At 52.8% G+C, this 14,633-nt stretch overlaps 2 protein-coding genes across 2 annotated transcripts; one reads left to right on the top strand and one right to left on the bottom strand.

Moving 5' to 3' along the window:
• Positions 1-2,757: 2,757 nt before the first annotated feature.
• PRLH (prolactin releasing hormone) lies at positions 2,758-3,236 on the top strand. The gene is made up of 2 exons (XM_030951945.1): positions 2,758-2,857; positions 3,094-3,236. The coding sequence occupies exons 1-2, from the start codon at positions 2,758-2,760 to the stop codon at positions 3,234-3,236; spliced, it is 243 nt and encodes an 80-aa protein (XP_030807805.1).
• A 1,088-nt stretch (positions 3,237-4,324) lies between these two features.
• On the bottom strand, positions 4,325-10,321 carry RAB17 (RAB17, member RAS oncogene family). The gene is given in 7 exon segments (XM_030952631.1): positions 4,325-4,437; positions 4,794-4,887; positions 5,080-5,153; positions 5,156-5,204; positions 5,440-5,591; positions 6,844-6,991; positions 10,198-10,321. Coding segments are annotated over 6 exon segments (627 nt in total). The 5' UTR covers positions 6,989-6,991; positions 10,198-10,321.
• Positions 10,322-14,633: the final 4,312 nt, after the last annotated feature.

Here is a 14,633-nt window from a genome sequence, read left to right on the forward strand (position 1 = left end):
CCGTTTGCCTGTGTAGAGATGATAATAAATGTTCACTAAATCATGCAATAAAGCCAATTCTGTGTCCAGAACCACCCACCCATCTCCCAGTGTCTGTTTTTTCAGCGCACTCGAGCGAAGGCTCCTTTCTCTTCCCATGGAATCCCAGGATGGCTGGGCTTGGAAGGGACCTCAAAGCCCATCTCACACCCCCTGCCAAGGTCAGGGATGCCATACAGGTTGTTCCAAGCTCTGTCCAGCCTGGCCTTGCACACTTCTAGGGATCCACTCTGAGGGCCTCTCCACCCTGACAGGGAAGAATTCCTTTTCCAATATCCCATCCATCCCTGCCCTCTGGCAGTGAGAAGCCATTCCCTGTGTCCTGTCCATCCATCCCTTGTCCCAAGTCCCTCTCCAGCTCTCTGGGAGCCCCTTCAGGCCCAGGGAGGGCTCTGAGGTCTCCCCAGAGCTTTCTCTGCTCCAGATGAGCACCCCCAGCTCTCCCAGCCCAGCTCCAGCCCTCAGAGCCTCTCCATGGCCTCCTCTGGACCTGCTCCAGCAGCTCCATCCATTTCTTTACCCATCCTGTGCACTCCTTGCTTCAAGGCTGGCCAGGTGGAGCAGGCAGGAGCTGGACCAGCAGCACTGAAGCCAGGTGGGGGCAGGTGGTGCTCATCAGGATGGCCACATGAGTGGCCACAGGGCCACAGGTGTGATGATGGGGTCAGTGAGGTGCCCAGTGAGGTGGGCAAAGGGGATGCCCAGGCTGGTGCTGAGGAGGGGCTGGCCCTGAAATAAAGGCTCCAACTTGCATGGAAACCCTGAGCCCAGCCTGGCAGCTGAAGCCACAAGAAGCACAAGCCCACAGCATCGAGGGATTGCTTTGAATCTGTATTAAAGCTTTAAATCAGTATTAAATATCAGCAGCAGCTCTGGGGTGGAGAGAGGCCTGCTGAGCCCGGGCTGGGGATTCCCCTGGCTGGAGCCCCGGCTGGGGCAGGTTCTCCTCTCTCCAGCCCTTTCCCTGCTTTGCTGCACATCTGTGGCAGTGCCCTGTGCGCCAGCTGTCCCCAGCACGGGCTGTGCTCAGGCAGGGGAGCTGGGCACTGCCTGATTTGGAGCTCTGCCCCAGAGCAAAGCCACCCCACAAGGGTGAGATGGCAGAGACCTTTCCCTGCCCACACCCCGCTGGTGACAGTGTCTGCACAGTCCTGCCAGCACAGAGATGTCCCTGTTTTGGGATGTCCCATTCTGTCTGCTTGGACTGACCCTCACGCTGGCTCCTCCAGTGTCACATCCAGCAGAACAAACATCAGAAATCTTTAAAATCCGTTTAAAATGGGAGTGGGGGGCAGGGAAGGTGGGGATTTGGGGAACAAGCACATTCCTGCCAGCCCATGTGCCCCAGCACATCGCCTTCCCCTGGTGTCTGTGTTTAGTGTTCTGCTTTCCCTAAAACAAATTTTTTGGGGAGGAGTAGAGGGGAAGGGGTGGTGGTACCGCTGTGAATCCCGCGGTGGAGTCACAGCGTTCAGGGCAGCAGCACATACCGACCCCGGCAGAAGGAGCAGAAATCTTCCCCTGGTCCCAAATAACCCCGCGGGGAGGACAGGCATTACCAAATTCCCAAACCAGCGCCAGATAAAACGCGGCTCCCTTCTGACTCACCGACATGCCGGTGCTGATTCGGTGACAGGGGACAGCGGCGAGGGAGGGAGGGAGGGAGGGAGGGAGATGCCCCGGCTCGGGGCTCGCCTCTGACATCAGCAGGAGCCCGGCCATAAAAGCAGCGAGCGGGGGGACCCCGGCTCACAGCGCCGGCCCCGGCTCAGCGGGACGGAGCGGACACCTCTGCTCGCCCCGCCCGGTAAGTGCGATCGGCAGCGACGCTTTTCTCGCTTTCCTCTGCCTGCCGTGATGCTCCCGGTAATGCCCGAGCCTGCTTTGCCTCTCCGTGTGTCTGTCCTCGCGTCTGTCCAGCCGGCTGGCGGGGATGGGATGGGATGGGATGGGATGGGATGGGATGGGATGGGATGGGATGGGATGGGATGGGATGGGATGGGTCCAAAAGTTGGTGGTCGCAGCCAAGCTGAGCTCCCGGGAGCGCGGGGTGTCTCCTGCTCGGCGCGCTGAGAACTTTTCCTTGCAAAAGTGGCTGGAAATGGAGCAGCCTCACCGTGTCCCGCCTCGCCCAGCTCCTCCTCTTGGTTCCCCTGCCCTGCTCCCTGGTTTGGGCGGCTGCAGAGACCCAGCCCCTCAGCCAGCCTGCCCTGCTCAGCGTCTCAGTGCCCCCAAGTGTGGCACAGGGTGTTCCTGGGTTGTCACTTCTGCAGCCGCGGGCAGGGGTGGGTGCCACGGGGGCAGAGGTGGTCATCACCCATCCATCTGTCCGTCCACCCATCCGTCCATCCATGGCTCTGCAGCCAGCCCTATATTTTGGTGGTGGTCCCCATCCCGTGGGCTCTGGGCTCCCACAGCTTTACTGGGGGGTCCCTTAGAAGATCAGGCCTGACCTAAGGCACCAGGCTAGGATCAAAACCTATTTCCACGACCATGAGGTTTGTGCAGCTCATGTTTGGAGGTGGTACTTTCCCCAGAGCCCCAGCACACCCCTGGATTTGTTCTGATGCCATCCCCAAGCCCTGTGCTGCTGGCCTGGGGACACAGATCCACAGCCACATCCCTTCTCTCCTGCAGTGACATCGGAGCCTTCAGCAGGGCTCAGGAGACTCCACAGCCAGGTCACAGCGGCCCAAAGTGCTGAGGATGAAGCTGGGGATGAAGCTGGGGGTCGCCTGCCTCCTGTGGCTGCTGCTCCTCTGCCTGAGCCTGCCCACCACCTGCGGCCGCGTCCTGGAGCGCTCCATGGAAATCAGGAGTAAGGAGAACATGAGTAAGGGACCCATCCCACCACCCCCCTCTGCATCCCCCGGCTCAGCTCCGTTTGGGGGGTGAGGAGCTGCTACCAGCGTGCAGGAGCTGCTTTGAGAGAGAATTGCAGCAGCTTTTATGCTCCTCATCCCCCTTCCCTGGTGCTCCCATCCCCTCACCGGTGGGCGCAATGCCCCTTCCCCGCTATCCAGCCCCCTGACGGGCTCTCGGCTCTTCCCGCAGCCCCGGACATCGATCCCTCGTGGTACACGGGCCGCGGGATCCGGCCCGTGGGGCGCTTCGGGCGGCGGCGGGCGCTGGGCGGGCCCGGCGGGGCTGTTCGGCGGGGCTGCGCTGCTCCTCCCCGGCTGGAGCTGAGCCCCTGAACCCCGCCGGCAATAAAATCCCTGCTCCTCTCAGCCCCGTGTGTGCCAGCCTCTCTGTTCCACACCTCACCCCCACATGTGCGTGGCCGCCGCGGCTTTCTGCCTGCCCTGCGGGTGTGACAGCCCTTCCCTCTCATGTTTATCCCCTCGCACCGCAAGAAACATCCCAAAAAATAATCACAGAGGCTCCCCTTTCCCAGGGGTGCGCCCTGGGTGTGCCAGCTCCCAGGGGTGCCCCCGACACCTTCATTTCCATGAGCTGGGGACAGAAAGAGCCCCCCCGTGTCTGTGGGGTCAGAAACTCCTGGGGAGGATGTGATGCTGTGTCCACCCCACTGCCGTGCCCCAAAACCTCAGAGATCGCTGCCCTGCAGGCAGGGTGAGCGCTGCTGCCTCTGGAGAGGGCACAGGTGGTTTTTGCTCCTCTTGCAGCCAAGGGGAGTGCCCACAGCGTAAAGGGGAGGCCCAGCAAGGCACTGTGACACCACATGTGTGATTTGACCCCATTCTGGCTCAGTGATTGCGCCCAAGGATGGGCTGTGACCCCTGTAATGGGGTGGGTGGGGTGAGGAGAGCACTGGCTCTGGTCCCTGCCACCCCCAGGCTTCCTGTGGTTCCTTACAGGCTGACATGCAGGACAGCAGGGGGAAAAAATAGACACCTTTAGGGCAAAATTCTCTTTATTTGCAGCCTGGGTGTAAAACCACCGGGATCTTTGCTTTGGGAAATTAAACCCTCCCTTTTCAGAGGGAAAGGGAGATGGAGGAGGTGACAGCTGGGGGTGGGGGGATGTCACCAGTCAGGCTTGGTGGCAGTGCTCCTGGCAGGTTGTGCTTTAATCCGCAAATGGGAGATTGGTGGAGAAAACCCCTGTGCTTCATCTCCCAGCTAAGGATGGAGCTACAGGTTTGAGGAGGCCCCTTGTACCAGGCCAGGATCGGCTCTGAGTGGGATTTCAGAGGGAGGGTGGTCAGGCTGAGCTGTCCCTGCAGCTCTGAGCCTCACTCTGAGCTGTCCCAGAGCTCTGAGCTCTGTCACTGCCCCTGATGGAGGTGGGCTCCAGCCCTGCTGGGTGCAGTGTGACATCCTCAGCTCCTGCAGCACCTCGTCCTTGTCCCGCTCGCCCCCAGGTCCACGGTCGACCTCCCAGGTGGAGATGGCCTGGGTGCCTTCTCTTTCTCCCTCCTCAGAAGCTCTTGGACTAGGAGGAAACACAAGGCAAAAAGAGGGCTCATTTCTCCTGCCAGAGGTTTGGATGCCATGGCCACCCCCGTCCCACCCCAGGGCAGCATCCTGCAGTTCCCTGAACAGCTTAGCTGGGGACAGCATTGCACTCCCAGACTGGATACCAATGCAAAATAAAATCGTGGCTCTGGGAGAAGGCCTGAAAGCCCTCCCTGACTCTGGAATATCTCAGGATGGATCTGTCCATCCTTCTGCCTTAAGGGGTGGTGCAGGCTGGGCTGGCTGCGAGGAGCATCTCAGTGACAATGAAGGGGCTGAGCCTTTCGTGGTTCACCTGCCTCTGCTCTCACCTAGAGCCATGCCACAACTCACCTACGGCCATGAAGACATCATTCACCTGGTGGTTGGATTTTGCAGATGTCTCCATGAACAGGAGGCCTTTTGTTCGTGCAAAGTCTTCCCCCTCCTAAGAGAAACAAGCTGAGTTATTCCCCTGTCCCCTCTGGGGCTGCTTGTTCAGTTTTATGGTGGATTTCATGTACAGGCACTTCAGAGGTGTCTGAAAACCTCTTAAATGCTTGGGTTTTCCCTGGAAATTTTCCCTGGATGTATCCCGGTGCTTTCTGTGAGGGATGATGAGGGAAGCCCAGGCACTCACCTCAGTGGTGACCTCTCTCTCAGCAGCAAGGTCTGTCTTGTTGCCCACCAGAGCAATCACGATTTCATCAGGCAGAATTTCTTCTCCAGCTCCTCCAGCCACAGCTTTGCTCTGCTGAATGTTTGCTGGAGAGATGGGGACAGAACCACCCAGTGATCAGGTTTTGATTTAATCCCTTTGTCTCACACCAAGCCAGCTGGGTGGCACCAAACCAACGAGGGTGGGGAGGTTCTGATTGCCCCTCTCAGGGAAACAGGTCACCCGCCCTCAAACACATTGAGGGATAAATCACCCTTGGATGGGATTCATGGCAGCAGGAACCACCCCTGGGTGGTGGCAGGGTCCTGCCAGGGGCCTTACCTTGTTGGCAATGTCATAAACGAGGAGGGCAGCGTGGGCATCCCTGTAGTAGAGGTGACAGACACTCTGGTACTTCTCCTGGCCCGCCGTGTCCCAGATCTCAAACTTGACAGTGGCCTCGTCCAGCTCCAGGATCTGTGTGAAGAAGGAGCCTGCAGGCAAGATCCAAGGTGTGTGTTCACTTGGAGCAGGAGCAGGCAGCTCAGACTCCTTGCCCTGAGGCCAAACTCATCCTGAAGGTCATTAATGATGTTCTAATGCACAGAATCCAGGGGGGACTCCTTGTGGCCACTGGCACTGGGCTGAGGTGGCCCTTCCTGGCAGCAGATTTGGGTTTGATGTTGGGTAACTCTGAGCTTTGCAGAATGCCCCCAGACAGAGACAGCTCCACCTCGCTGGTGGGTCAGAGCTGTGAGGGGAATATCCATGGAAAGGGCTCCCACTGCAGGGGAGCCTCCATCCTTTCCCTCAGGGAGCAGATGGCTGGTGCACAAGCAGAGGAACAAGAGGAGAAGCTCCACTTTGCTCTGCTCCACCAGCTACAGGTGGGATCACAGCCTCCCTACCTGCTTAAGGCAAAAGCCAGGTGCATGTTGTAAAATGAATTTACATAAAGTGTAGGAGCTGTAGGAATTGAAACCAGGTGATCTTCAATGCAAACTTTTCTAAGACACCCTCCTGGGGTGCCTGAATAGCTGGGAAGGCAGCACAGCATGCAAAGAGCAAATAACGAGTAAATGCAGTTTACTCATTATTCTGCTGCTCACCAGCCTCTGAAAAGCAGCACAGAGCCAGACCTGTGTGATGTGGATGTGGCTTTGCTTGTGTGGCCTGGAAATGCAGAGGTGTGAAGGGGGAGTGTAGCCATGGTATTTTCTGAAAAATCCCTTTGCCAGCATTTTTTCTCCTGAGAAGCTGAGAGGCCTCAGGAACAAAGTGTAACCAATAATTATCTGCTGCTGTGGAATGCAACAGGTGCATCTGTGATTGGTCTCATGTGGTTGTTTTTAATTAATGGCCAATCAGTGTCCAGCTGGCTCAGACTGTTTGGTCAGTCACAAGATTTTATTATCATTCCATTCTTTTTCCTTTCAAGCCTTCTGATGAAATCCCTTCTTCTATCATTTTAGTATAGTTTTAGTATATTTTTTTTTAATATAATATATATAATAAAATAATAAACCAGCCTTCTGAAACATGGAGCCAAGATTCTCGTCTCTTCCCTCATCCTGGGACCCCTGTGAACACCACCACAGGGGAGGATCTGGCTTTTGGGCAAACCTGCACCACAGCGGGTCTGTGCTCCTGCAGGATGGAGCAAGCAGCTCTCCTGCATCCCCCCCTCCTGCAGGGCAGTGCAGCAGGCCTGCTCTCTTGTCCAGAGCCATGGAGCCCCTCACTCACATCCCACGGTGGGCAGCAGCTCCCTGAAGTCGTTCTTCACGTATCTGTAGGCCAGGCTGGACTTGCCCACGGACATGCTGCCCAGCAGCACCACCTTGTACGTGTGGGAGGGACGGGGCCCCTCTGGTGTCACTGTCTGCGCCATGTCCTGCAAGGAAACCAGCTCTGCTCAAGGGGCACCTGCCAGGAGAGATCCCAGGACCGGCTGAGCCTCCTGCAGCAGCTCCTGACTGGCAGCGGGGCAGGTGGGGTTAACTCCCAAAGAGGCTGGAATAAAATCAAAATCGTTAATGTCATTAGCTGCGCATTTAATGCATCAAAGCATCTGCCACTGTCAGCTACGACCAGAAGGTGGAGATGTTTAGGAGGAAACCCGATGCCAGAAGCCTCCTTGGATGTAGGCAAGGAGATTGGTGCATCTCCTCTGACAGGGAGGAGCTGGCTGTCCCTTGCTCTCCAGGACACCTCCTTCCCCGGAGTCCCGGTGAAGAGCTTAGGCTGATATCCCACATTTTTTATCCTGGTTAGGAGTTCCACCAGGAGAGTCTCAGGAGTGAGAGGCCCTGCGCACAAAGCAGGTGGCAAATGCTAAAGACCCCCAGACAAACCAAGCCCCTGGAATGCCACCCCCATGTCACCCCAGAGTGTGACAGAGCGCCCTGCTGTGCCCAGGGATGGCAGGAAACACGGACCCAGCAACGGGGAGTGCCTCAAACCTGAGTGGTAGAGAGCTGCTGCAGAGCCTTGGTCGGTGGGAGCCCTCTTGGGTGACACGGGTGTCCCCTCCTCCCAGCCCTGGGCCAGGGAAGTGCCACTGCTGGGTGGGAAGTGCCGGTGCAGGGCAGCAAAGCACACTTTGCCCTGCTTTGCCCCGGCTCCTCCTCGCGGAGCTCCTCCTCCAGAAACGCTCAGCTCATGCGGACAGTTATGAAGGAGAGAGGGAAGTTCACGGGGTGCTGGGCTGAGCAGGATGCCAGGCTGAGCTCTGCTGGAGTGGGGGGATTCCCTCCACGTGGAATAAAGCCCTGGTGGGGCAGACAGCAGAGATCTGCAAGATTTATGACGAAGAATTGGTGCAATTTCTACCTGGGCCTCGGAGATTTGGCTGTGGAAGCAAGAAGTACCTTTAGAAAGACACCTACAGCAGCAGCAGCAGTGCAGCTTCTGCAGTTCTCTTCCTGCAGCTCCTGCAGCTCCCTGCTCCCTGCAGCTCCCTTCCTGCAGCTCCCTGCCATGACAAAAGCCCCTTGTTCCTGTGAGCTGCTCATCCCACGTGGCTCCTTTATTTTGCCTGTCCTCCCTCTGCAATCTGGCAGGCTCCAGACCTTCAATTCTTCATCAAGGCTGTCATTGAGAGCGTTCCTTGGCTGAAGCCAGGTCTGTGTCCTTAGATCCAAGCAGTTTTTCTGCTGGGTGAGACGGGCTTTAATCCCCTTAAACACAAGTAACATCATCTCCCCCAGCTCATGCAGCCCTGTGATGAAGGGCACGATTTTAGTTTGTGCAGAACACCTAGTTAGTCATATTTTTCAAGCAGGAGAAAGATAAGCCCTGTGGCACAGCATGGTTGTGCTCCTCAGGGTATTGATTACATACATTTGCCTCTTTGGAGGCTGGAAACAAGACTGCCATCCATCCTGGGCAGTTATTGTCAGTGGTAAGCCATAAAACTCTCTAAGGAAATAGGAAGCTGCTTGAAAACTACCCAAGGCTGTATTAAAAACAGTTTCTCATCATTTCCCTCTGCTGCTCTCTGTGCAACCTTAGAAAGGTGATGCTGGAACAAAACTCACCTGAGATTTACTGCAATGAGTTTTGCCAAAGCTCACTTGAAACAATTTTTTGCCCCATGTTAGGAGGCAGAGGATGAGTCTCCCTTCCCACCTGAAGGAAGCAAAACAAGTGGCTTTGCTCTGATTCAATGGAAAATGGGATTTAGGGGGATATGGTGGGGGCTTTGTCCTCTTTTTTTTTGTTGGAAAAGGAGAGTACAGAGTAAAACTCTGCTCTTCCTGGATAAAGGACTGTGGGAAAAGCATCCAGATATCTACTGCCATCAATTTGGGGAGCAGCAGCTGAGGTGGTGCAGGTCCTCTCCTTGTGCCAAGAGGCCACACTGAGGGGCAGGGAAAGCTCAACCTGCTCAGATCCAGTGTAGTCAGAGAAAACAAACCAATTTATCTTCAATCAGCTGTAAAAACCCTGCTGGTGGATTTAGTCTCCGGATACAGCTTGATATTTTGTGGCAGCTGTGTCTAGCAGCAGATATTAGGGGCAGGATTGCTTGATCCTACACTTGCCCTGGAGCTGAATTCCCAAACAGCCACAACGCCAATCACTTCTCACTTCCTAGCAGAGGATTAAACATTGCTGCACCCAGGAACTTGTGTTCAGCATCTTTAACCTGGGCTGGAGGGATCCTGGTGTATTTGTTGTCAGGGGATAAGCCTTTTCTTTCCAAAGGAAAGCAGTAATAATAGAAAAGTCAGGCATGCTTTTGGGGATGGAGTCACAGAGAAGTCTTATTTAAAACTGGGAAATTAATGTTGTTTAATTGTAATGATGTCTAACTCTTGTCTAAGCTTTTCTAGGTCCCAGATACCATCAAAGCCATTTGCTGGGTTTCTGCAAAGGGGTGCAAGGGTGAACCAGAACAAAATTACTAAGACCCTCAGAAAAATTACAGGACTTCAACACTTTGCTGTGTAAGTCTGCAGTGTTCAACCCTGCAGGTTTTGGACACAGTATTTCAGGTTCTTTCAGATTTAGATAGTTAACTTTTCCCCCACAACACACACAAGATAGTTGTTATGCACCTACCTCCCCAGTTAAGTTCTAGCATTCAGCTCAACGCTCTCCTCTGCTTTTGGGAGCCTCCTCCCACGTGCTTAAGCTCTGGCTTAAATACGAGAGTGGCCACTCAGAAAGTTCACTTAAGCCAGGGCTACCAGGGGATACAGCAATCCCAACTACAAAGACACGATGTGTAAATATTAGATTTACACAGCGATGATCTCCCAGAAGAAGCAGCTCCCCTCAAAGGGAAGAAAGGGAAGGAATGAGGATCAGTAACCGCGAGGGGAAGTAAAGCTGCCATAAACGGGACTGCCCAGAGACCCAGAGCTCGGCTGAGCCCTTCACAGCAGCCCTGAGAGGACACAGAGCTTCCTAAAGCCTCTCCTCCTGGGCAGGAGTGACTGCGGACCGTGACACCCTGCGTGTCTCAGATGCGGGGCTGCCCCGTGAGGATGGGAGGATTCCGGAGCCCGCCTGGGAAAGGCACCTTGGAGAGGGCGGGTGTGGCCGGGGGATTCCCTGCCCGGTGGGGAATTGCTGAGCGGAGGATGCCTTTACCTTCCCGAAGGCTCGCTGTGCCCGGTCCGTGTGTCAGGGGTGACAGGGTGACGGCCCCATCCTTGTCCTGCAGCCTCTCCGTGCCGGGAGCGGCGAAAAGCGAAAGCACCGGCCCCGGCAGCCGTGCCAAAGGTGAGAGAGGCAGCCCAGATCAGTGAACCTTAGACCCGACACCGGGTTTAAGGTCTGGCAGCCGGGCAAGACGGCGACAGGCTGTTGTCACCGGGGCCATCCCTCCCTCCGTCCTTCCATCCCCCCCTTCCCACGCTGGGATGGATGGGCGGACAGACAGACGGATAAACGGGTGGGTGGGGCTTTCCCCCTGTCTTGGGGTCCAAGAGTGTCGCCGTGATATTTTCTGAAAAATCCTCTTTGCCCAGGATTTTCTCCTGGGAAGCTGAGAAGATTCATCATTCTCCTGTGCTTGCTGCTCTGGAATGTGGTCCGGAGATTGTTTATCCAAACATGTGAATTGTTTTTAGTTAATGACCAGTCTGTGTCAGACTCTGAGGAGTCAGTCACGAGTTTTTATCGTCATTCTTGCTAAGCCTTCTGTCTGCATCCTTTCTCTTTCTTTAGTACAGTTTTAGTATAGCATAATATAATATAATATAATATAATATAATATAATATAATATAATATAATATAATATAATAATAAATCAGCCTTCTGAGAGCATGGAGTCAAATTCTCAATTCCTCATTCTTTTCCAGCTTTCTGTCTGTATCCTTTCTCTTTCTTTAGTAAAGTTTTAGTATAGCATTCTTTAATGTAATATCATAAAATAATAAATCAGCCTTCTAAGAACATGAAGTCAAATTCCCAATTCCTCATTCTTTTCTAGCCTCCTGTCTGTATTCTTTCTCTACAGTTTAGTACAGTTTTAGTATATAATTTTCTTTTAATATAATGTGGTATCATAAAATAATAAATTGGCCTTCTGAGAACATGGAGTTGGATTCTCACCTCGTCCTGGGGATCTCACAAACACCAAACAAGAGCATCCCAGCTAGCAAGGAGATGGGGGTAAAACCCCGCAAGGTTTGAGGATCAGGGAGGGCAGGGTGTGGCTGGAGTCACGGCACACACGGGATTTCTCCTCTCCGGGTTTTTATAACATGGCAATTTCTGCTGCTGAACATTAGACCTGGCTTTGGTCTCGTGCCAGGGGCAGGCTCAGATATCCCAGGCTTGGGATTGCAAAGGGGATGTGTTTTGTGGGAGAAGATGTGCACGCTCATCTGGCAAAATGCTTCAGCTGCTCCTGAGTTTGGGAGGTACAAAGTGAGCAAAACCTGAGCATTTTACTGCCTGTAAATTAAGATAATAGCTGGTTACCCCAGGCAGCTGGGGCTCAGTGCTTTGAAGAAGGCTGCTCTTGTTTAATACCTTGAGAGAGAGCTCACTGCACGTGAGATTGCATTGGGATAACGGGTCTGGAGTGAGAATGGGAAGATCTGATAATTAAACATCTGAATGACGATAATTCTGTGTTTCTGTCACTCCTCTTGTCATAGTCAGTGTCTTTCCTTCAAGTAAGAGATCTGGAAGTGAAACAGGCTTAACAAAATCTAGTCCTAATGGTTATAGGGAACAGGGTGAAAAGCAGAAGTCCTACAAGAAAGTTTAAAAACAATATCATCTTAGTTTTGAAATGAAAAATGTGTCTTGTGACTTCCAAGGCCTAAACACTGCAGTTCAATTACTTCCCATTTCAGTGATGAAAAGCCACATACAGTTTACATTCCCAGGTCCTTCCCATCAGCTCTGCAGAGGCTAGAGCTGGATTTGAGGATCCTTTGAACACAGTTCCTGTGAATATATATCGTTTTTCCAGTCCAGAAGCAGTTTAATGTGCTCCCACCCCTTTCTTATAACTTGTTTCCCAAAGGAACTGACTTAAAGCCTTTTCTTTTTCTTTTTTTTTTTTTCCCCTAGGGCTTTGGATTAGTCAGTCCTCTGTGACCCTGTGCACAGTTGCACTGGTACAGCAAGGGGGTAGGAAGATGTTTCAGGATTTTGGAAGGGCTGAGTGTGGATACCTTGGGCTGGAGTTGCTGCAGCAGGAATCCTTGCCCACAGCAATGATTTTAGCCACTGGTTTGGACCCACAGGCTCTGGTAGCATCATGCACCTAAACTCAGCTTCTAATTTTTAGTAGAAAAAAAAAAAGGCTGGGAGGCTTTGAAGCCCTTGAAAGGATGGCTTTGTCAGGGCTAAGAGAACTTCATTCCCAGTTTGTGCTGCTCTGTTATTTTCATGCCTGCTCTGCCCCAGCAGGTGTCACACCTCAGAGGCCTCTGTGAAGGGCTTTTACAAAAGAAGGTGGTGGGGAGGAGGTGCCCAGACAAAGTGCCATGGCCTGGCTGGTGCAAACACTCCGGAGGCCTGCAGAGCCCAGGGGAGTGTGTCCCGTGTGAGGGCTGGGACAGCCTGCCCTGGAAGGCTCCTCTGCAGCTCCTGCCGAGCCAGACCCCACTAGAGGGCACAGCTCCTCTACCTTTTGACACAGCGAGGATGCTGCTGCTGCCCAGCCTCATTTCTGACCGGACAGACAGACAGACACCAGTCCATGAAAGATGCACTGAGGTCTCCTGCCAGAAGTGTGGATGGACAGCCAAGCTTCTCTCGTTCTTTGCTCTCCAAATAACTGGAATGTGAACACCTCTGATAAACACTGTTGCAGTGTCAGGGAGCCAAATTTTTTCCAATGTATCTCTGTCTGCTTGCCTGCTTCTTGTGAGGGAAAATATGCAGGATGCTGAGGATCAGACCCCTTCAGTGGTGAGTGGTTTGCAAATAGACACTGTGGCTGCATTGGTAGAGCACCTGGAGCATCCTGCACAAACCTAGGGATGCACCTCGCTGTGCTTGTGCAGTGAAGAGTTCCTCACCTGAAATAAGTTTTAGTGGTAAAACCTGGGCATGGGTTGTTTTTCCGAGGTTTAGGGACTGCATTTCATTTTACAGCCACCTGATGTAATTGTGCCATGAGAATTTGGAGGCTGGGTCTGGCCACGGGGGTGGTGTGGATCAAATACACCTTGTAGAACTTCCCCCACTGCTCCACCTCAGCCATTTTATTTGATTTTTGACTGTGAAGGAAAGGCTGAAAATTCTTGCACACATCATTGGTGTACAAGAATTCCAGAGGAGGTCAAAACAAAACTTCTAGGCTAAGCACTCAAGAATAATTCCAATAATCTTGTATTTCTGGCTCTGCCTGCTGCATAACTTTGAGCAGGATGCCTCTCCTTCCTCCTTTTTCTGAGTTAAGGGACAAGGCACAAGCACACAGATCTTTGTGGGGCAGTTTAGAAACTCCTGGAGGGTTCTTTGTCAGCGGATGTGTAGCCCTTGGCTCTCCCTGTGCTGTGACTGCTGGGAGGAAGCATCGATGTGGGCACTGTAAATCCTCCCTTGCTCAAGGAAGAGTGGTTCTGTGGGAAGGGCAGCAGAGTCTGGCAATAAAGGTACAGCCCTGAGCTGAACACAGAGACTGAAACCTCAGCTTTGCCACTGGTTTGCTGTCTGCCTGTGGGAAGAGTTCCTTTTTCTCCTCTGACTTGTTTCTCCCCTTCTCCTTGGGCTCTTCCATATGAATTCCATGTGGTCCCTGTGCAGGCAGCCCAGCTCAGGAGGTCTCATCACTATCAAAGCTCCCACACTGTGGAAATGAGGCTTAGACTTTGTACTGCTCTGAAATTATGCTCATCTTCAGCATTTTTGGTCCTCTGAGGTCCCTGAATACCACAGAATTGTTCCTGATGGGTCAGTTTGTATCCGAAACACTCTCATTTCTTAATTTTTCAAGGACGGACACCTGAAACCATGGTCAGCAAAATAAATTCAAAATAATTGTTCCATCCAGAGGTCACAGCAAACGGTGCTCTCAAAACTGTTTGCCATACCTGTGCTGTTGAATGTGCCATCCCTTGTTTGTGCGGTGGTTATCATACAAAACATGGCTAAGGAGTTAAATCACAGAATGGAAATGCTTGGAGTGTCCTGGCCTTTGCTGTTTCTCCTTTTCTGTGTGTGATGAAGTAATGAAAACCCAGGGTATTCTACTGGTGATCACACAGGCAAGGTCTGTCACCACTGCCATGCAGCATTGGAAGATCTTTTTGTTTTGAGAGGAGCAAGGGTTGTGCCTTTGCTAATGAAAAAAAAAAGATTGAGGTCCTCACTGTTACAGTGCCAAAAAGTTAAGACACATTTTAAGGATTGGTGGAGCTGTAATAGTGAACAGATCATTTACACTGTGGCTCAAGACTGTGAGCCTGCCCTGAACTGCTCCAGGCCTCTAAAATGCTTGCCTTCCTGTATTAATTATTAACGTTGCTAAAACACTCCAGAGATTGGCTTGGAAACATTAAACAAACTTAATATTAATAGCTCCCAGATGATAAGTGATGGTGAACATTAGCATGTG

The sequence above is a fragment of the Camarhynchus parvulus genome, chromosome 7 (assembly GCF_901933205.1).
Source record: "Camarhynchus parvulus chromosome 7, STF_HiC, whole genome shotgun sequence".
Lineage (NCBI taxonomy): Eukaryota > Metazoa > Chordata > Aves > Passeriformes > Thraupidae > Camarhynchus > Camarhynchus parvulus.